Genomic DNA, 20000 nt, shown 5'->3' on the forward strand with positions numbered 1-20000 from the left:
AAATGTTGAGATCACTGTCCTTTTTTGCGTCCAAAGGTTGCCCCAAGTGTTTACTCATGAGAGCATCATTCTCGGGCGAGCATGTGATGGAGCGGCCACCGTCACCTTAGCTTTATATCGTCTGTCATACTTTATTTGAATGAGAACCTCCTCAAGTCTGAGTTGCCCATTTTAAATAGGCAGCATAGTTTAAATAGGTAAGACAGTTTAAAAGATCTCTCAGAGATTAGCATCTGGCATGGCAGGTTTCCCCTAGGAATCATGTCCCTTTAACTAATTTTTTGAAGAATGAGACATATCTAGAAAAGGCTATCAATCATCGACATTTTGATAACTAGGCACACAGAAATCCTGATGCAGGTCCCTCCCCCCATTGAGTGAGCTTATGTATGTTCTAAGTCTGAGTACAGTGTTCCTAGGGGACTGTTCTTACACACCTGTGACTGGAGCCTCTGTCCTCCTTCAGAGCCCTCAGCCAGAGGAGGTCAAGAGGCAGTGTGCTGACCTGAGCCGGTGTTAGATTTCTCAGGGAATCCACTTCCCAGTTTGCTAAGGATGCTGGGATAGAATACAGTATGGAGCAGATTTGGCTCTTGGAGTGGATTCTCTATTGCTTTCAAGCAAAACTTTTGAGATTATGGTTTCTTTATGAAAGTTTTCTTTCTCAAAGTTGATTGATTCTATTAATAAATGTGCTTGGAAGCTAGGTGCAGAGGCTCACATGAAATCCTGGGTATTCAGGAGGCTAAGACCAGAGGATCTTGAGTTCAGGGCCTTGTCTGAGCAACATAGTGAGACCCTGGCTCAGGAAGTAAATGTGCCCAATAGTCTTCCTCCTCCTGTATGTGCAGTCCTAAGTTGTGGGAGTCAGTGAGCATGGCCACAGTCTCCAGGCGTGCCTTACACGCCTGTGAAGTAGAAACCGTGTGAGCTAGGGAGGGGGTAGAGTGGAGTTGAGCTGCAGAGGATTTCATACAAAGGGTCTGGAAGTGGAAGGGCTAGTGCTGCCCAATGTGGAGGGGGAAGTCAGCCTGCTTTTATCTGTAGTAGAAAGAAGCTCAGATAGAGCAAATGCCTTTTCTGGCATCATTCACCTGTGTGGAGTTCCTACTGAGTCACGTTTGCCATCCTGTCCACACAGGTTTCTGTCCCCTAAGTTGGCACCTTTCCTCAGTAGCATTTGTCGAATATTGGGTGATGATGACTAGACTTCCTGCTTAAGCTCTCACAGACACCCCTGTGTTGCTCCTCCCTAGAGTTGTCATGGTGACAGACCCAGAGAGCTGCAGGATGATCAGAACCTGTGTTCAGAGACTCACGTGGCCTTCACCTTTTGGAACAGCAGACTTTTTTTTATTGGTGGTGCTTTTCTTGTTTTGTTTGTTTGTTTTGTTTTTCTCAAGGCAGGGTTTCTCCGTGTATGCCTGGCTGTCCTGGAACTCACTCCGTAGACCAGATGATCTCAGAAATCTGCCTGCCTCAGCCTCCCATGTGCCAGGATTAAAGGCCTGTGCCACCGCCACCCAGCTAAACATCAGACCTTGTATTGTTACTGTTTCAGGAAGAGATGTCTCTAGCACAGGTGCCTTTTAGGAAGTTTCTTCAGGGCAGTTCATGTTCTTGGTAATACCTACCCACTGGCTTCCAGCCCTGCTGCAGCATCCCTGTTTCTTTCCCATCCACAGTGCCTTACATTTGTGTTTTCCTTCCTGTCCCCACATCTACCTGTGCTGTAGTTCACCAATGCTTATTACTGCTGCTAGAGTAATCTAAGGGTAATCCCATTCTGCACTCGTTTCTTCCAGAAGGACTCAGCCCTGCCACCTGAAGTGACCTTGAGACAGGTCATCCTTTATTCCCAGTGCCTGCCAGTTAACCACAGAAGCATCACAGTCAACTCCTGGGATCTATTAAAGCGAGAAGCTAGCTGCTGGGGCAGGGATCCTTTTAAAACCAACAACCCTTAGGCAAACATGTCCAGGCTGAGAGCCCTTCACGCCATTCAGTGTCTGTGGAAGTTGCTGATGCCACCACTGAATTCAGCACTGCAGGGGCAAGACTGCTGCCTCCGGAGCAGAGCTTTCTGCGGTCCGGTCAGTTGGTCGTTTGTGCCCCACCCTTCCTTCTCTAGACCTCATGCTGCAAGGAAGCACAGCGGGAGGTTCAGAGACCTAGCTTCTTACTGATGAGGGGTGTTTCCACAGATGGCTTAAAGCAATGCAGGCTCACTGGCTTTGAATGCTAGTTTATGTGTTTTGCCTGGATGTATGTGTCGCATATGTGCAGTGCCTGCGGGGCCGTCCGAGGGCAGTGGAGGCCATGGAACTAGAGTTAGCAATGATGGCGAGCCACCACATGGGTGCAAGAGACCGAACCCACGGCTCCTGCGGAAACCTCAGGTACTGGTAACTGCCGAGCCGTCTCTAGCCCCACAGACGTACTGTATAGTCCTCGGACCTTCAGGGGCCCGAAATGGGTCTCATGGACCTAAACTAAAAAATTAGCACGGCTCTGTTCTTGGAGATGTAGGAAAGATGGGGTCCGTAGCCCTTTCTGCTGTTCCACCTGCCAGAGACAGCTCCAATTTCTTAGACGCCACTAAAGGCCACACACAGCAATCCGTCCTCTTTGACATCTGAGGTTCAGGTGCAGCCCTTGCTATAGGGTCTCCTGTCCGATCCATCCACTCCTCTACCAGATCCTCTCAAGTTTTTTGAAAATTTCACAGCAAATTAATTTTCACCTCTTCCTAGTGCTGTTTTCTTGATGTGTAAGAAACTATTAACATGTAACAGCATCAGAATTACAATAGGCTTCTAGGAAAAAACACATTACATAACTAGCTCATTTTTGCTTTTAAGGCCTCAGAGAAATAAGTTATTTATGTTTTGGAAAAGGGCTAAAACATGTAAAGAAATTGTATTATTCAGGCTTAGCACATTGTTAATTACCTGGGGCATAAGAATATGTAAAATGAGGGGTTGGGGATTTAGCTCAGTGGTAGAGCACTTGTCTAGCAAGCACAAGGCCCTGGGTTCAGTCCCCAGCTCCAGAAAAAAAAGAAAAGAAAAAAAAAGAATATGCAAAAAGTTACATGATACCTACATTGAATACTGAAGTCAAAATGGATGCCTGAGCTGTGGCAGGCCTGGCCTGCCCCTGGCCTGTGTGTTCTCGGTGGTAGTAGGTGTTTAACTTAGTGAGATGTGAAAGGTTGGATGCCAAGTAAGAGATGGCTCACTGTGATTGTAGCAAATCAGAACTGAGTGAATTCCTTGTGCAAGACTGGATAAAAAGTGAAGGCGTCCAGTTCTATGTCTGAAGTGTTCTGTGCTTGGGAGCTGTACTTTGAGTTTTCTTTTTAAACCTTCCTCAGAGTGTTATTGATCTATTAAATATGGTTCTTTTTTTTTTTTTTTTTTTTTTCGGAGCTGGGGACTGAACCCAGGGCCTTGTGCTTGCTAGGCAAGCGCTCTACCACTGAGCTAAATCCCCAACCCCTTAAATATGGTTCTTAAAATGAAATGATTCTTCTCAGAGAAGACCCAGAGCAACAAGAAGTATGAAATTATTTCATATCTTGCATTCTTGGCTAATACTGTTTCGTGTTGTTATGTGAGAGGGTTCATCGTGGCTGACCTGTCTCAGAGCCCACTGTCTGTCAGGCTTCATGCTGCCTTCCCTCATAACTGAGTCTGGTGCGTAGCCTGAGTGAACACTGCCTCCCATCAGAGCGCGGCAGCTGGGCACTCAGAGCAGCAGAACAGGAGCTGAGAGTTGGGTTAGCCTTACACGGATGGAGCACTAACTAGGGAGCAGTGGCATGGGCTGCATTCATACCCTAGGAATTCTTGGACTGGTTGGGTTGCCACTCTGCTCCTGTTTGTAAGGTAGCTTGTCCAGCAAGCTTTCAGAGGAGACAATCAAAGAGCTCAGTGATCAGAGGGTGGGCACCATCCTGTGTAGACACAGAACTTTGCTCTTGAAGAGTTGGATTTATTTCTGGACACCAGCCTTCTTAAAAGCAGTGCATCACCCCCATCCACAGACACTGCTATATAGCCAGTAATCTGTTGCTTGTCCATTTTCAGCTCATAGTACAAAATAAATGAAAGCCAAGGGCATTACAATTGGGAGGGGGGGAGGATGTTATTTAAAAGGCTCTTAAATGATGTCACTATATATTCTTTTAACAGCATCCTCTAAAAGCCTTTGAAAAAACAGTCCCTACCTCCCTTCATTGCTAACAAAGATGGTGCTCGGACTGCTCTTTAAAAGGCTGTTAAATGGCGATCCTATATATTTTAACATCAACATCATTTAGAAACCTTTTAGAGACAGTCTCTTCAGCCACTGCTGACTGAGAGGGAAAGGACATGGGGGTAGGGATTGCTTTTTTAAAGGCCTTCGGACGGCACTATCAATAAATACAGCAATATTGTTATAAAAGCCTTTTTCCAATGATGATTCAGCTTTTTTGATGTGTACTTTTAACCTCGTGACCCTTTGTCATCTGACAGACTGCTGTTTCAACATGACTGAAAACTCGGTTTACTAATAATCCCCAAATGCCATTTATTGAACTTCTTTGCAGAGCTTAAAAATCAATTACACATACGCCATCTCACTCAGCCCTCATAACAGCAGGGTGAGCCAGGCAGGATGTGCAGAATTAGTCCCCTTGTGTAGAGAAGAAAGGTGGAGAAGCCTAGGGGGTTGTGACGCTTGGCATCGGTACTAATACCCGAGCCCTAACTGCTGTCCTGCTCACCTTCACTCACTGTTTGTTCATTCATTCATTTGTTTACTTATTCATGACAGGAACTCTCTGTGTAGTTGTGGGTGATGTGGGATTTTTATGTAGATCAGGCTAGCCTCAAACTCGCTGAGCTCTGTGTCTGCCTCTCTGGAGTGCTGGGTTAAAGGCGTGAGCCACTGCTGCAGCACACTCCTGTAATGGCGGCACTCTGACTTGGTCTTCTAAAAATGCCCAAATAGGAAGGGTTATTTTCCAATTAGCATAAGTGTAAAATTCCACAACTGAAATGATGAAGGTGGACATGCGCAGGTGCACTAGATGGTAGCTAACACAGAGACCCACAGCTAGTCAGAGACCTGGGACATGCAAGTCTTCTCCATCAAGGCTCTCGGATCTTCACAGAAGATGGGGGAGAAAGATTATAAAAGCCACACGTGGTCAACGACTTTAAGGAAGCAGGAACACAGATAGGGAACATAGGAACTCTGAGGAGTATGGCGTCATGCTCAAGACTTGCACAAGCTCAAGGCAGGCAGAACGCCAGAGTGGAGAGTGGGAAGCGGAAACTAACCTGGTTGGGAAGCCGTCGACCTTAACAGCTGCTGGCTGAGGGAAAGCCTGTTTTATTTAGTGGTGTGACTCCTGTAAGCTTCATCTTCAGGGATAGCTGGCCAGCATAAACTGGCTGTAATGGGGTTGGGGGGGGATAGACTGATGGGAATAGAGTTGGGTAGATGGGGTGTGGGAAGAGGCTGGGGAGGGACGAGTGCGAGCAAACGCACTGAGTGAACTTCTCAGGTAACTACGGACAGCATTAACACAGGAAAATAAATTGATAGAAATCTGCACAGGGGTCAGGTCCTCAAATGGCTTCAGACTTGGACTCCAAAGAACCTACGGCCCCCATACTGTAAACCAATTCTCTGTCTGTGAGAGACTTTAAATGTTTTCCCACAAATCAGTAAGAGTGTGTTCACGATCATATGTAGGTGGTTGTCTCTGTTTCTGTCTTGGGATCTGAGAACCCATTTCCCATCCTTGCTCAGTGTCAGGAATTTCTCAGTAGCCTGTGGTACCTCAGCCTGGCACACATAATGTACAGGAACTCTTTACATTCTGCCCGGTCACTGAGTAAGACATCTTGGTGCGATCTATTGTTTCAAATAAATATGCCTGTGTACGTGGGCTAAGTGTCTTCCCTATCCCTTAGGCATTATCTAGATGAGATCCATGTTCCTCGGTTCCTTTACTCCTTCAGACATTACTTCATATTAAACATTTCAGATGTTGATTAGCCTAAATTTAAGACAACCCTGAAAGACAGGAAGAGGTCATTGCCAGTGTCCTGTCAAGGTCATTAGAATTTGAGAAACTTTGTAGTGTCCAAGGGCAGTGTCCTGTCTTCAGAGTCCTTTCTTTTTTTAACTGAAAATAATTTGTTTTCATTCCCCTCCCTCACTCCCTCATCTCTTAGGCGTTCCCCACCCATCCAACCCTACATTTTGTTTCTCTTTCTTTAGAAAACAGACTGAGGGATGGAGGGAGGGAGGAGGGAGAGAGGGAAGGAGGGAGGAAGGGAAGGAGAGAGAGAGAGAGAACACAGTATGAGACAAAAACAATCTACAAAGATACTACTGAGTTTGTTTGTGTTGGGCATGGGGCCTACCTTTATGTGTGGTTGATATAACCCATGATACTGCAATAGGGAAAACTAACTTTTCCTTTGCAAGCAGTTGTCAGTTGGAGGTAACTCCTTGGTTAGTGTAGTGACGGGAGCTCGTGTCTACTTCACTCTCTCAGTGCCTGGCTTTGAAGCTGTGCGGGCCCTGTGCCTGCTGCCATCGTCTCTGAATTCCTATGTGCATCAGTCTGTTGTGTCAGGAAGACACTGTTTTCTTGGTGTCCTCCATGTCCTCTGGTTCTTACAGTCTCTCCGCCCCCTCTTCTGCAGAGATCTCTGAGTTCTAGGGGAGGGATTTGATGGAGACATCCCATTTAGGAATGAGTGTTCCAAGGTCTCTCAGGCTGTGCACATTGCCCTGTGTGGGTCCCTGTGTTGGTTCTCATCTGCTGGAGGAGGGAGTTGAAGCCCTGCTTTTGAGAGAAGCCTTTTGACCTGGACTTATGATACAGATAGTAATAGAAGGGATTTTTGTTTTAAAGAAAGGTTGAAACACTAGAGTAACATTATATAGCATAGACAAGAGAAAAGATGAAAATCAGAAGAGAAATGGGGGTGGGGGACAAACTCTTAGCTTTTCCTAAAATCAAGAATGAGACAAGGATGCCTATTCTCTCTTCCTTACACCATGTAATGCTCGGAGGCTTAGCCACAGAAGTTGGACAAAAGAATGACGTAAGACTGTAGAACTCTAGGAGGAAACTCTTACATCTGTAAGCACAGGACACAGACCCAGCAGCACAGCGGTCTTCATATTTACCAACATTGACCACCAGAGAAAGAGTGGGGGAAAGCCCATTCATGGTAGTCCCCAAACATAAGTTCCTAGGAATAAACTTAACCAAGGATATGAAAGATCTCTATAAGGAAAATTTTAAGATGCAGAAGGGTGGGGGACAGTAAAGCCATGCCAGGAAGCTTGGTGGGTAGAGCGGGTTGAGACCTGGAGACTTGGTGGGTACACACCTGAAACTTGGGAGACTCTCCGCTCCCTGCCAGACTCCTGGCCTAGAACACATGCCACACTTCCCACATAAGGAAATGTGACCTGTAATCACATTGGCCCAGAACAGAATTCTCTGTGCTAATGAGGTACCCAGAGGCCCTGAAGGCTTGGTCAATAAGCTTCCCTTCCCAGACATTCCTCCCTGCAAAAGGAATTTAATCCAGGGTCAGACCCTGAGAAGGCCATATACACCTGTCTCCCGCCGCCATGAACAACCAGTAAACAGTTTAGAACCATGGACTGTCTCTTTCTTCAAGATCCACTGTGGAGAGCCGTGAAGAAAGCATTTGCCAACAGAGCAGCAGCTCTTCTCCCATAGAAGGGCCCTCTGAGCTCCCCCTTACAACCTTCACCAAGCTAAGGACAATCCCTCCCCCCCCCCCCCCCGCCCAGGGCCAAGACAGAGCTCCACCCCCAGACTGGACCAGACACTGTTCTGGCCTGCAAGTCCCCTGATTCCATTCTCAGCTCTTCAGAGACTCCTAGGGATGTCTGGATGTCCAAGAGTCAGAACTCCACAGCCGCGTTCCCCACGCGCCCCGCCCTCCAGAGTGTGCCTTCCCACCCTTGGAGCGGTGTCTCTGTGCCTCAGTGTCTCAGTGCTTTCCCAAAACCCAGCCCCTGCCCGGTGCTGTACCCTGAGGTGGGTGGAACTTGGACGCACAGAAAGGAATTCAAAGAGGATGCTAGAGAGTGAAGAGAGCGTCCATGCTCCTATATTGGCTGAATTAATTTTTTGGAGATTGCTCTGCTACCAGAATTAATCTACATATTTAATGCAGTGCCGAGGAAAATTCCAGTGATACTCTATAGATTTAGAAAAAAATCCAATAATTCCAGTGGAATCACAAAAGACCACGCATGAGTAGCCAAAGCAATGCTAAGCGGTAACAACGTAGCTGGAGGAATCTAAAGTCATGTGACACCAGAATTAAAGCCAGAAGATAAAAGGACTTAAATAGACCCATTGCAGGTTGAAACTATTAACAAGCTTCCCAACGGGGAAAAAGAAAAAGTAAGTAAGTCTAGGTCCAGAGTAACTGCTGAGTCCTGATCAAACTTTCAAGTCTTCTTATTCCATAAAATAGAAGGTGAAGAAGCACCAGAAAATGTCATTTAACAAAGCCACTGTTACCCTGATACCAAAACTAGGTAAAGAAAGAGCAGTAAATCTATCCACCAATTTCTCTGAAGAACGTGGATGCGGAATTTCTTGACAAAATATTTGCAGACCCAGTTGAGGAATACATTAACAAGAGCAGACAGCATGACTAGCGAGTCTTCATCCTGGAGATGCAGGGTGGTTCACAGTGCAGAAATCCAGAAATGCAGTACACCATAGAAACAAACCCCAGGCCAGGAATGCACAATCATCTCAGCCGATGCCTTTTGCCTCAGCTAGTGGTTACCTTAGCCTTGTAGACTATAGCCAATCCGTGATGCCAGTGTGGTACAGAAACAGCCTGAGAGAGGGGAAAAAGGGGGAGTGTTCTAATAAATGGTTTACATGCTAAAGTAGAATTTTACAAATTTTAGTGTCATAAAATGTCATTATGATTTCACAACCATTTAAAAATACTAGAACTATTCTTAGTGTTAAGACACACACAAATAAGGCTTGCTTGCTGGTGCCTGTTTACATGCATGCACTAATAATCATCAAGTGTACATACTGTGTTCAGACCTGCCTGCAAACGTATGTCTGTGTACCACATACATGCCTGGTGCTCACAGTGGTCAGAAGAAAGCTTTGGATCCCCTAGAACTGTAGTTACAAATGGTGCAAGATACCATGTGGTATCTTTTTTTCATAATCTGTGCTCATTACTCAAAATATTGGAAATTGTCACAATTACTTTCTATATCAGTCAGGTTTATAAGCGTAGGAAGTTGTTCTTAAGATAACAAACCTTAGTTTGAAGTGATGCTGTCTGGAAGGTTTCAGTGTGTCTCTTTGACTCTGTGTCCAGGTAGGCAAACTCCGCCCAGACTGGAGACACAGCCAGCCCACTGTCTATATTTATTGGTAAATAAAGCAACATGGAGGTTCTCTGCTGTATAATTCTTACCAATCGAAGCGAATTGGTTTAAAAAGCGCTAATGTTAAAGCTGCGGCTCACCTCTACTGACAGGCAGTTCCTTACCGCATTGCTCTGTCAGGCTGATCTAAACAGGCACTGCAGTAAGCTGAGCGAGAGAAGACCGACGGGGACCACAGTTTATGTATTACCTCTCTTCGTGTTTTTGAAATTTGAAAACAGAACAGATTGATAATACTTAAAGATGATTGTGTAACTAAATACAGATTAAAGCATAAAAGGCTGGAAAACACCGTTTTCATAAAGCTTTATGTGGAAATGTCATCTCTGAAATAGTAACGCCACAGCTGGAGCAGCCTTCCTCCAGTCGCTCACCGGATACTCCGTGTTTTATTTTCAAGTCTCATTTCAGATTTTATAATTCAATCATTTTGAACAGCTATGTTCAAAAGAAGTTTTACAACTTTAATCTTAATAATCTCAAGAAAAAGCAGACATGCTATGTCATAAAATAACTATTAGTAACTAGTTTGTACCCTATAAATCTAAGCTGAGTTGATAATATGGTCCATTACCTGCTAACTGCACAGAGTATTTTTTCATTTTACACTCTTCAGTTACTTTTTAGTGAAGTGTTAAAAAATATGAAGCTTTTCTCGTCTCTAGACCCGCACGCTGTCTGTCTGTTATTAGGGGATAACAGCTCTTATAAATGTTTCAGTAAGCGCTAAGTAGACAGTTATGTGCTCTCACTCCACGCTTATTTGCTTACTGTAATAAACTGATAAAATATGTGTGCTTTGTCTCTGTGCGTCTACAGGCGTCATGAGCCACATAGATTTCCTTTAGAAATAATGTTGTGGCTGCCGAATTGATTGCTTATTCTCACAAACCATCTAAAGGCACACGAACGACTTTCATTATTTACACTTTTATTATTTTATGCTGGGGGAGATTTGTGGGCATCGTCTCACGGGACTGGATGCTTTTGTTCTCCTCCGTCTGCGGAAGCTTTGCACTGTCATGTCACTGCAGCCGGTGAGCTAGTTATGTCCTCGGGAATCCCAGTGAGGGTGGCCATGTCATCTGCTTAGAATACAGCGAACATTGACCTTTTAGAACATTCGTCATTACAAAATCAAGACCAGCATTTTCAGGGCTGGAGAGATGGCTTAGCGGTTAAGAGCACTAGGTGCTTCTCCAAAGGGCCCCAGTTCAGGGCACAATGCCCACCCCCAACATGGTGGCTCCCAACCGTCAGCAACTCCAGTTCCAGGGCTCTTAAACAGGTATGTCGGCAAAATACCAGTGCACATAAAATAAAAATAAATACATCATTAAAAAAACTAGTGTTTGCCAGCACTGTTTTTTAATCCTGTCTTGGGTAGTACAGGTTTATTAAAATCATTTCTTACCTGAATCTATATGTTTCTAATGTTTTTTTCATAGAACTTCTCGTCAATAAATTGTTCTTTGTGTACACGTTTAGAAGTAGTTTTTTTCTTTTGTTCATAATGTTATTTTATATATATATGCATATATAATAGAAATATATTTAACGGAAATCTTAAATCATTTCCCAAAACTAACAAATGTTGATACTGACCCCACTGCTCCCCCCCACTGCTCCCCCCACTGCTCCCGTAGGCTGTGATATTTTTAAGAAATTTCTGTATTTGAAGACTTAACATCAAATTGTGTATAGTTATAACCAATGCTAGACGCAGATTACTAGAAACGCTGTAATATTTTAAATGGTTAAATTATGCTTTGAGTTATGAAAATGGGTAAAATTATGTTTTAAAATAAAGAACGAGGGGTTGGGGATTTAGCTCAGTGGTAGATCGCTTGCCTAGCAAGTGCAAGGCCCTGGGTTTGGTCCCCAGCTCCGAAAAAAAGAAAAAAAGAAAAAAAAAAAAAAGAAAAAATAAAGAACGAGTGGGAAACCAGCTAATAAACGTAATAATTAAATATTTTGCTATGACGTGTTGGGCATGTGGTACACACCTTTAGTACCAGTACTCTATAAGCAGAAGCAGGCAGATGGATCTCTGTGCCAGCCTGGTCTACAAAGCAAGTTCCAGGCCATCCATGGCTACATAGAGACCTGGGTTAAAATGAAGGAAGTGAGGGGGGTGGGGAGAGGGAGCACAGAATTAAGGGACAGTGGGAAAGGACAAGGGAAATAGGGAGGAGACAAATCCTGCTAAGCCTCTTTAGGAAGGTGACTTTAAAGCAGAGGCACCTGAGAGCCAGCCCAGGTGATCTGTGAGGACATGACCTTCCAGGTAAAGGGGTGACAAATGCCATGGGCACATGGCGGAAGTATGGCTGTTGGGGTGAAGGAGTGAGCAGTGGGGTCAGGAGTTAGAGGGGTGAAGTCATCAGGAACACACAGCTTTGGTCTTTTTCTGGGCCTCTGTAAGGAGTTTAGCTTTTACTCTTCAAGGAACTGGAGGGTTGGAGCAGGGGAGAGACATGGTGCTACCTCACCCTAGTGGAGTGGTTCTGCCTGCTGTGTTTCAGCAGACTGAACCCAGGTACCTGCTTGGTGGGACTTAGGATCAGAAACCCAAGACTAGTTAACCAGCTGAGGGATGGTAGGCTCAGAAGGCCGTGGTACTGTGGAAGCAGAGGGCACTGCCACAGCCGTGCTCCATTCACTCAAGTGGCTATGTTCTCTCCTGTCCCCAGGATGTCAGGCCTGCCTGTGCTGAGCCTGTGCTGCTACCTCTGTTGTGGCATTTATCACACTGATTAGTTTACTCAGTTCTCTGAACACTTTGTGTTAGAGTACTTAGTATCCTGGTTAGCAAAGTGTGTTAGTGAATGTGAGACAGAGAAAGTGAATGATTAGTCATTACTGCTTTGTGCTTGAAGTAATGCTGTCCTTAGAAAGCCCTAAGGTCACTCATCCATGCATGGAACTCAAAGGAAAATGGCTGCTAAAACTATATTCCCAAGAACCCCGCTCTTAAAGATGTCCACCCCTTCCCAGAGTGCCAAGCCGACTGACGATGCTGACTGCGGCAGCGTGCGGCACTGCTCCTCTCCAGCCTCCTAGTCACCCTCCCTTCTGTGTTACAGTCTCAGCTTTTGCTCCCATACTGTGTGCAGCTCAGCCTTTATGAGCTTCCACACGAGCGAAACTGCCTTGTCACCGTCTCCTGAGTGACTATGATGAGCACATGTCAGACAGCGTAGGTCAGAAGTGACACGCTCAGTCTCTGAGAGAATCAACAGGTAATGCTAGAAAATACCACTTGTCAGCTGCAGGCTCGTGCTCAGGTTGGTTGCTGTAACTCTGGTGCCCCTTGTGCACCTAAGCCCGTCCTGTTAAGGTCACCCTTCTGTCGTGGAGTGTGTTCACACTGAGCATGGGCGTTCGGGTCTGTGCTAAACAGTACCTGAGAGCTCAGAGCAGGGTTTAACGTCCTTCAAATAAAATAGTCTTTAAAAACCAGTAAAATAGTCTTTAAAAACAGTTAGTGTTGAGATCCGATCTTGCTGGGTACCACAGGAAGAGCCCAGACTTGTGACTTCATTATCTGAGCTTCCAGAGTTGTGTCTGCCACTGCCCTGTGGAAAAGGAAGCACGTAGACTTGAACACTGTGCTCACCAGTTTTTGAGGTCCTGTGTTTGATCCTTAGCCCTGCAGGAAACCAAAGTAAAACTAAGACAGACCACTCGCTGCTGTCATCAGAAAGGTCACATGGAGCACCAGCTTAATGAGAAGAAAATGCTGAACAAAATTTGGGACTTAAGTAGCTGGGTTTTTTTTTTTTAAATATATGTTGCAAATTGGTTGGCAGATTTTTACAAAGGTTACTTTAAATTCTGATCCTCGTTTACCTTTTATAGAATACTGTTTTATGGTAAATAGTAGGCAGTTTATCATTTCATATTTATGATGTTTTGTTGAATTTAAAATTATTAAAAGTTATTTATTGTTAATTATTTGTAGCAGGCCTGATGTGCTACAATACTTACATTTTGAAAGGAAAGATGCCTATCCCATGGTTTTATAATAGACAGCTTTTCTCTTTTTCTCTCCCTCTTTCTTTAATTTGCTGTGTGTGATTCCAGTTAGTACAGTTAAGGAAAGAACTTTTCTAAAATCCAGCATTCAATGGAAGTATAAGGAGATGTTTCCTAATAAAGCCCTGAAGGAATTTTAGTGATGACCATCTGCTCCCAAAGTAGGTGTATTAGCTGGTACTGTGACAAACTGCCGGACAGAAAGACTTTCAAGAAGACAGATCTCTTTGGCTCTTGTAGTGAGAGCATAAGTCTGTCGTGGTGGAAACCATGGCAGCAAGGTTGGGTAGGATCTGCTTCTGGGTCTATGGTCAGGCAGTAGACAGAAATGCTTGCCTGGGCTCCTCCAGTCAGATAGGTGTCCTTCCTCAGTTGGCCCAGGTGTCTCCCAGGTGGCTAATCCCCTCCAGTTGACGGTGAACAGTTGTCATCATGGTAGGGAAGGTTGTTTTAATCAGTAAACCAAAGGAGGAAGCCAGCTTAAGCTAGAGTTCACAGTGCTTCCACTCAAGGGAAAAGTGCTCATGGCTGACCACAGACGGTGAATGCCAAAATCCCAGGACTTGGGGTTGGGGCAGAAGGCTTACAGGTTCTGGGCAAACCTGTGCTACCCAGTGAGAAGCTGTGAGGGTGAGTGTTCAGGATTGAAGGGGAAGGCACGTGATGTCTGTTACTGGTAGGGATGTCATGTACTGACACAGCCAAGAAAAGTAACTGGAAAATTCCAAATGGAGTTATAAAGTCACCAAGAGGGTCACAGATGGACGGTTTAGGTTAAAGAGTAAAAACAAAACTCATATACTCCTTGTAAGAGGAAAGTGCTTACATATTCAGGGCATGAGGCCGACCGCCATGGCATGGAGCTCTCAACAGCAAGACCAGACGATCCCAGATCTGAGCTAACCTGCACTGTGTACTGAGACCCTGTCTCCTTGCTCCCAAAAACGTTACGTATTATATGACTGGTTATTCTTGTTTTCTGTTACTAAAATATTTTAATGTACACCTGCAGAAATAGAGTGAAGTGATGAGGAGGCATGGTTTGACTTTCCTGAGACAAGGCTTCTCTGTGTAGCCCTGGCTGTCCTGGAACTCACTCTGTAGACCAGGCGGGCCTCTGCCTCCCAAGTACTAGGATTAAAGGTGTGTGTCACCACTGCCCAGCAAAGTAAAGTGTCAATGCTGCGTTGAGGCATTCACTCCATAACTTCACCTCTTCTGACTGTGTGGTATCTTCTAACGTTTATGTTGTTTTACATAATAACTTAGGGCAAGCACATGGCGTGAGTATTGGCTTGTTCTCTAAAAGCAGTAGTGACCGTTCTCACCAACTCCTGTTGTCCTCCCATGTGCCCAGGTCAGTACACCTGTCTTCGTGCCCACAAAAACACATGAGCTGCTTCACCGCATGCGTGGGAAAGGACTGGCTGCCCACTACTGCTTCCCAAGACAGCCTTGCATCTTCGGTGACAAGATGGTCTCTGTACAGATAACCCTGACCAATACTTCCGATGGGAAGATAGAGAACATCCACGTAGGCGGGAAGAAGCTTGCTGTGGGCGTGCAGATGCACGTCTTCCATCCCATAGGTAATGCCAAGTCTTACTGGAACCTCGCTTGCTAAACACTTTCACTGTTAAAGCAGAGTTTTCGAACAAGATAAAATACAGAATCATCTACTACCTGTGAGAGTGCCCAGTGTGTGTGTGTTGGTGGGTGACTGGGTCTTCCCCAGGATCCTACCCCTGGACAATATTCCCAGCCACTTTTTAAAACCTGAATCTATCACATCAAACAAGTGTTTCTTCTCCCTTAGTGAATCGGGTCTCAGTGTCAGAACCCTGGTATGATGAGGGGCGGGTCTGCCCTGTCTGCATCACCTCCCCTCACCCCTGCTGCTCAGCTTTCTCCCCCACCTCTTCGTAGGTAACGTAAAGAGTCTGTCTTTTTGAACATAGTGCCTCTCATGGCTCCAGACCCTTTCATGTTCCTTCTACATCCATGAATTGAGAAGTAAAGAGTCCCAGGATGAATACGTTCTATTGTCCTCCTGTGTGTGTCTTTTTTTTTTTTCGGAGCTGGGAACCGAACCCAGGGCCTTGCGCTCGCTAGGCAAGCGTTCTACCGCTGAGCTAAATCCCCAACCCCATGTGTCCTCCTGTTCACACACAGGATACTGAACATCCTTTGCTGTGTGCTCATAGTTACCTGTGGCTTTAAATATCCTTGATCTGTTACCGCCATTTACAGTCAAGATGTGTCCATGCTCAAAACACAGAAGGGGAACCTTGCTTCTCTTTGCATGAAGTACAAGGTGCAGTGGCAGCGGCCCCTGTCCCGCATGCAGGAGGCAGCTTCACTGGGCCTACAGCTCCCACACATGCCCTGCCCAGATGCCCAGCACAGGGTCAGGCCTTCTGCTGTACCCTTGACAGTTTTAAGTATTTTCAGAAAACATTTTGTTTTTACGAGTGAACACAATCTTAAGGATTAGTTGGAAGAAGCTTCAGACAGAACATCTCTGGAAAGGATGGTGTGAGTTTTGTGATCTGGGGTGTGTATGAAGCCCTGATTATGACCCCAACAGCCTCACATAAACCCTACCTGAAGTGGAGGCAGGAGGGTCAGAAGTTCAAGGTTACCTTCAGTTATACGAGGGCATTCTTAGCTACTCGGACTCTATCTAAAAGAAACAGAAAGGGAAGTAGATTTCTGGCGTGGTAGCCTTGAAATATCAGCTCTGTTTTCTGACATATGAAGGGAATAAAGGCCTTGGCGCAGGATGAAGTCAGGGAGTTTTCCCTCCTCACTTAACTGTGCATGGCTGTTCTGGTTTTCCCTATCCCAGCCCTGGCTTTGTGAGACACCATGCTTTGTGTGTGTAATATTATTTTACAAGAGAAATGACAGCTTCTAGTGTAAAGTCTAGTAGACTTTCATAAGCAACCAAAGTAACGCAGAGTTACTGAATACTAGGATTTCATACTTGATAATTAAGAGAACTTAAACAGTGTACTCTATTCTAATTTTTACTGGATTAATTTGCATTATTTGATATATTGCCAAGGAATTACAGAATATACCAATTTGTGATCTTTTTTCTTTTCACTGCTTGCAATCTAGCCCTTTTACCTAGTTTAAAAATTAGTTTAGTTAAGCAGTGTCGAGTAGCTGATGTATGGGTTGTCTGGGCTGGAAATGTTATCCAAAGGTTAAAACAGTAGAACAGTATTAATGCTTCCTTTGGCCGGCATAATGAGTTGATGAGTTGACCTTTTATTGGCCTATGTAGAATAGAAGAAATAAATACAATAAATTTCATAGTGTGACGTTAATTTGGCATTAAAATATGAACACCGTTGCCTTAGTACTACTTGTACGCATTTTGTTCTGAGGAAAATTCTTATGGCTACAATATTTCATTCATTTTGGGAGCATTGATTGGATGCTTTTAAGATAGAGTTTTTTTCCATGTGTGTAACACGACCCAGACCCTACCACAATAGATTACAGCCAGTTACAGTGTGCAATGTATCTAATCACCCTCGAAAATCATCTCACGGACACAAAACCACAAATTGTGTTTTCATGTTTTTGTGAAAAATAAAAGGGACTTGAGATGTTTTATTCATTAAATGTGTGCCCATCTTAAAGGGTCAGAAATAGTATTCCTAATCTGCAGTCTGTTATATACTGCCCCAACATCTCTGATAGTATTCCTGGTCTGCAGTCTGTTATATACTGCCCCAACATCTCTGATAGTATTCCTGGTCTGCAGTCTGTTATATACTGCCCCAACATCTCTGATAGTATTCCTGGTCTGCAGTCTGTTATATACTGCCCCAACATCTCTGATAGTATTCCTGGTCTGCAGTCTGTTATATACTGCCCCAACATCTCTGATAGTATTCCTGGTCTGCAGTCTGTTATATACTGCCCCAACATCTCTGATAGTATTCCTGGTCTGCAGTCTGTTATATACTGCCCCAACATCTCTGATAGTATTCCTGGTCTGCAGTCTGTTATATACTGCCCTAACATCTCTGGATTTGCCCTTCTTTTAGCAGGGAGCTGGATTTCCCATAGGAATATTATTTGCCTAGTTTTCCAAAGACATTAAGAAGACAAAGGATTGATGTGGGGGTTGGGGGGAGGGCAATAAGGATTCACATTAGACCATTTCCAGTGTACAACAGCAAGTTCAGAAACAGTGTCCAAGTATTATAAAATCCATTATATGAATGATTTTATGCTGATCATTTTGTTCTTGAAGCATTCACGTAGTAAAACATGCCATTGATCATGCACTGTCCTCCAGAATTAGCACAGCACTAAGCCTCAGGCTCATTATCCTAACACTCAAAGCAGAGTCGAGCAGTGTCAGGACACTAGCAATATGTACAAGGCGAAGGATATAACTTAGGAATGCAGTCGTGCTCGGGAGGTGACAGAATTGCTAACCTCTGGGATGTAGGATAGAAAGAAGACCAAACCTTGGTGTTTATAGTACAGAAAATGGCGTTAGGGATTCAGTAAAGGATGACTGGGCTATGGCTCAGAAGTAGAGTTCCTTCTTACCTGGGCTCCGTCTTCTGCACGGGAAGGAGAGAAGAGTAGCCTTACTCTGTGAGAAGAGAACAGCCTTAATCGGTGCTATGATAGTGTGCAGCTTTCTAGAAAAGATGGTCGAAGACTTGATATTTTGTGAGCATGCATGTGTGTGGTTGCTTGTGTGTGTGTGTGTGTGTGTGTGTGTGTGTGTGTGTGTGTGTGTGGTTGCATATGAGAGAGAGAGAGAGAGAGATTGAGATTGATTTTGATTATAGATCATGACAGAAAAGGGACATTGGTGGGAAGATTTCTTAAGAACTGTCTTGGTTGATTTTCTGTTACTGTGCTAAGGTCCCACAACCAAAGCATCTATAAAACACAACATTTAATTTGGGGTTCACAGTACCAGAGGATAGTAGACTCCATGACCATCGTGGCAGGGAGCATGGTAGCAGATGGGCAGGCAGTGGGGCTGGGAATTCACATCTCATCCCCACATTAAGGTAGGGGCAGAAAGAGAGAAAGGGCTAACGGTAATGATGGCATGGGCTTTTGAAACCAAGTCTCAGTCCCAGGGACACACCTCCTAATCCTTCCCAAATAGTTCTACCAAGAAGAGACAAGGTATTCAAGTATGAGAGCCTATGGGGACCATTCTCAGTCAAATAACCACACCAGGGAATGCTGAGGACATTAATAGTAGTGGAATTCATGTGACATAGAAACAGGAGAGAGGACTGTTGGAAGGATTGAGGTGGAGGCACAGCTGCAAGGGGAAGGCAGTTAGATGAGCCCCTATATGACGTGATCCACGAGAATGCTGTGAAACCCACCACTGATGGAGTAGCTTAAACAGTGAACTCTAAGAATAAGGGAGAGTCTCAAACCCATAGATGTGTGTCCAGCGCCGAGTTCTCAGAGTTACCGTCGTGAGTTGGTAATTCCCTTTAATATTCTTAGTGCACCTCTCCTCAGAGTGGTAATTAAGTCTGTCTTTGGCATGAATGGCCTGAGTGTTCATTCAGTGGTTCCCTTACCGCTTTCTCCTGTCCTCCATGTTTTAATGTGTAAATTACCCTCTTTCTTAGAGTCTCTGGAGCCTGAGGGATCCGTTACTGTCTCGATGGGTATTGACTTCTGTGATTCTACACAGACGGCCAGTTTTCAGCTGTGGTAAGTTCAGTTGCTCTGCTTGTATTGTCTGTATAGGACTAAGGATGGAAAGTGGTCTTTCAGACGCCTTTTCTGTAAGACAAAGCGTTTACGCACACATGTATACTACCATGGACACGCTGGTACTCACGCGCTGTGTACTGCGTGGGCGTTCTTAGTATTTCTGAGATGCCTGCCTAGACAGTGTACCAGGCAAAAAAGGCTATTACTAGGGTTTTTTTTTTTTAATTTTAATAATATAATTTTAGAAAATCCAGGAGAAATGAACAGTTTGATAATATCACTGAGTAGCTCAGGGCAGGCATCTTCTAGGACAGGCTGTCATTTTGAGACACAGTGAGTTTCTTGAGTAGAATATCACTGATTCTGAGCCTTTTCTAAAACATTTTCCTCCTTTTATGTTACTTTTGAAAAGCGCTTGAGGACATTTACAAAGTTGACTGAAATGTCATAACCGCGAGTTATTGGAGTCCTTCTAGACTCAGACTTCTGCTCCTGTAGGGTGTGTAGACGCTGATGGACCCTGAGGCCATTGGGAAGCCAGAGCAAACCAAGGGCGGCTCAGAACCGCCATCCTTGTTTTGTTTTCTGATGTAGGGTCTATCTTGTTTTTTAAGTGAAAGTTACTTGTTTGTTTGTTTGTTTGTTTGTTTGTTTGTTTTTAAATATGAGGTATTTTATGTATCTCAGTTTTAGCCAGTTTAAGATAGAATTTGTCAGGATTTAAATTTTGCAAGTCAGGACCAAAACGT

The 20000-nt window shown here is 44.5% G+C and overlaps 1 protein-coding gene across 7 annotated transcripts in view; it reads left to right on the forward strand.

Moving 5' to 3' along the window:
- The window catches only part of Ap3b1 (adaptor related protein complex 3 subunit beta 1), a 204443-nt gene that overhangs the window by 153861 nt on the left and 30582 nt on the right, over positions 1-20000 (forward strand). For 6 of the 7 annotated variants that reach the window (XM_063281703.1, XM_063281704.1, NM_001107646.1 and 3 more), the window contains 2 exons: positions 14882-15113; positions 19164-19248. In XM_063281703.1, coding sequence (XP_063137773.1) covers positions 14882-15113; positions 19164-19248 — 317 coding nt within the window. Of the gene's footprint in view, positions 1-1805; positions 14692-14881; positions 15114-19163; positions 19249-20000 lie in introns of those variants that run through there. The other variant, XM_063281705.1, reaches the window with a different exon arrangement.

The sequence above is a fragment of the Rattus norvegicus genome, chromosome 2 (assembly GCF_036323735.1).
Source record: "Rattus norvegicus strain BN/NHsdMcwi chromosome 2, GRCr8, whole genome shotgun sequence".
Lineage (NCBI taxonomy): Eukaryota > Metazoa > Chordata > Mammalia > Rodentia > Muridae > Rattus > Rattus norvegicus.